This window comes from Salpingoeca rosetta (assembly GCF_000188695.1).
Source record: "Salpingoeca rosetta unplaced genomic scaffold supercont1.147, whole genome shotgun sequence".
In the NCBI taxonomy this organism is placed as follows: Eukaryota; class Choanoflagellata; order Craspedida; family Salpingoecidae; genus Salpingoeca; species Salpingoeca rosetta.
Window position 1 is genome coordinate 1 of NW_004754791.1, and position 2,840 is coordinate 2,840.

The 2,840-nt window shown below is 55.0% G+C and overlaps 1 protein-coding gene across 1 annotated transcript; it reads left to right on the top strand.

The window, feature by feature from the left end:
* Positions 1-72: 72 nt before the first annotated feature.
* Positions 73-1,434, top strand: PTSG_13230 (uncharacterized protein; the record flags this gene model as incomplete). Its single annotated transcript, XM_004987385.1, has 1 exon — positions 73-1,434. The coding sequence occupies one exon, from the start codon at positions 73-75 to the stop codon at positions 1,432-1,434; it is 1,362 nt and encodes a 453-aa protein (XP_004987442.1).
* Positions 1,435-2,840: the final 1,406 nt, after the last annotated feature.

Sequence of the window (2,840 nt, forward strand, 5' to 3'; positions counted from 1 at the left end):
GGTCACGGGTGCAGGCCTAGACGCATCGTACTGAGCCTCGCCTGCACCCACGCCCTGCACATCCTCAACAACATGCCTCGCCCTTCCCTCCACGGCAAGACACCGCTGCAGATTGTCACGGGCTCGCTGCCCAAGCACGTGCCGCAGCTGCACGTCTTCGGGCAGCCGGCCGTCGTCCACATCAGCACACAGCGCGGACGCCTGCAGCCCAAGGGCCGCCGAGGCATCTACGTCGGCCACAACAGCAGCAGCAACAGCCACCTCGTCTACTTTGCAGACACAAACACCGTTGTGTCCTCCATCCACGTCCGCTTCCTTCCCTTCTCTAAGGCCGATGATGTCATGGATGAGGGGGAGGAGCAAGTGCAGACATCCACGACATCGTCCATGCTCCAGCTTCCCAGTGCACGTGACAGCAGCAACAGCACCACTGACGGTGAGCCACCAACGGTTCACATCGACGATGACCAGGACGAGGATGTCGAGACAGACTTCCTGCTCACGGACTTTGACGCCGACAGCAGCAGCGACACCAACGACGCCAACTACGACCCCGACACAACAGATGCAAGCGACACCGAGGCAGGCGCGTTCACAGCAAGCAGCAGTGGCGACACCAGCCTCACGGAGCCTGCAAGCATCAAGCAGGCACTCAAGAGCCAGCAACGCAAGCAGTGGACTCAGGCATGCTTGGAGGAGATCGGGGCCATGGAGCGCAACGGCGTCATCAAGCTCATCCCACGCAGCGTCGTGCCACGGCAGCACACGCCTCTCAAGTCACGCTTCGTCTTCAAGGTGAAGCGTGATGCGGAAGGCACGCCGACGCGCTTCAAGGCACGCTGGGTCGCCAAGGGCTTCAGCCAACGACCGGGCATCGACTTCCACCAGACCTACGCCCCAACACCAGCAGCCAAGACCATCCTCACTGTACTCGCCGTCTCCCTGCAACGACAGCACCAGCTGCACCAGCTCGACTTCAAGTCGGCTTACCTGCAGGCTGATCTCAAGGAGGAGCTGTACATGGAGCTGCCGCCGCACTTCACCGACATCGGCGACGGCGCTCAACGCTACGCGGGCAAGGTGTGCCGGCTGCTCAAGCCGCTCTACGGCCTCAAGCAAGCTGGCCGTGCGTGGGCCAAGAAGCTGCACACCTTCCTCAAGACCAACGGATGGGCGCAGAGCAATGTCGACGCTTGCCTCTTCACCAAGCTGCACGACGACGGACAGCGCACATGGATCATCACGTACGTCGACGACCTCATCATCAGCAGCAGCAGCCAGCGTCACATCCGTGCCTGCAAGCAGCAGATCAAGGAGAGCTTCGAGGCAGAGGACCTGGGCCCGCTCACCTGGTACCTGGGCCTTCACCTGACGTCACCAGCTGACGGGGTGTTGCTGTTGACAGGCAAGTCCTGTCTGCTGAGTCATCATTGACCTCCCTTCTTCACGACACCACAAATTTACATTCACCTCTCTTGTGTTCTGGAATGTTCACGTGATTTCCCTCCAACCTGTTGCACGTGCAGTGTTTAGCTTGTGTGGTTGCTCGATGTTACATGCTCTTGCATAACACACCACATAACCACACAACTCTCAACAAACACTGCCACGTCACCACTTTGCGTTGTCGACAATTCTTGTCTTCTGCTCTGTTTCTTTCTGTTGGAGTGTTCATTCATCCTACGTCCTTGTTTGCTTCACAACTCAAGTAAACACACACAACTTCCTCTTGTCAAGACAATCTCCCACACAACACACAGCACACACAGCACACTCTGCACACACACAAGTCTCCAACAACAGCATCACCAGCATGAGTGTTCAACAACCAGCATCACCCGCCATTACGTGCTTGTACGCGAGTGCTGCCTCCATCGCTTGTGCACCTCGACTGCCTCATCAATCGTGTGGCGGTTTACAGCATTTCCAATCTGCAAAGGACCTCTCAGTCGAAAATACTGACAGCCACTGTCAGGGTAAAGGATACAAAGGGAACATGCTTGGACCGCAGTTGGTCCGTATGTGGTTATATTTCATCGCCTACCATCCTCTCGACGTGTGTGCACCTCTCAGAGAATGCTCTGGAATCAATCTGCAATAGAAATGCGACACATTCGAGGTTAGCAGATGAAGTAGGCAAATGAGAAAACCGATGCTGACATCACGGTTCCAGTGTCAATGCTTGCTGAGTCAGCAAATTCTGCTGTAAATGTTTCTGTGCACGTGCGCCCAGAAACGGGCGTTTCTGGTTGTTTTGCCGCGTGGCACTTCTCTTTCTCCTCCAGTTTTCTGTCTATGTGTGAGAGTGTCTTCCAGTTCATGTTCATTCATCCTACATCCTTGTTTGCTTCACAACCCAAGTAAACACACACAAATTCCTCTTGCCAAGACAATCTCTCGCACAACACACAGCACACACAGCACACACACACATACACACACAAGTCTCCAACAACAGCACCACCATCATCAATAAACAACAGTGACAGCTCATCGTTGACGAAGTGACGATACGATGACTTGGTTTTGCGAAGCGTGTTGTTGCTGCCGTTTCGAACTCACCAAAACATGCGTCTATGTTAGCCTCGATGAAGTAACGTGCCCATTGCTGCAGAGCTCCATCGAAGTAGAGAGTTGCAAGGCGGAGTTGGTCCCGGTGACATCACGTTGACAACAGCACCACCAACATGAATGTTCAACATGGCCAGAGAGAGCGAGAGGGAGGGAGAGAGAGAGAGGAGGAGAGAGAGAGAGGAGGAGGAGAGAGAGAGAGAGAGAGAGAGAGAGAGAGAGAGAGAGAGAGAGAGAGAGAGAGAGAGAGAGAGAGAGAGAGAGAGAGG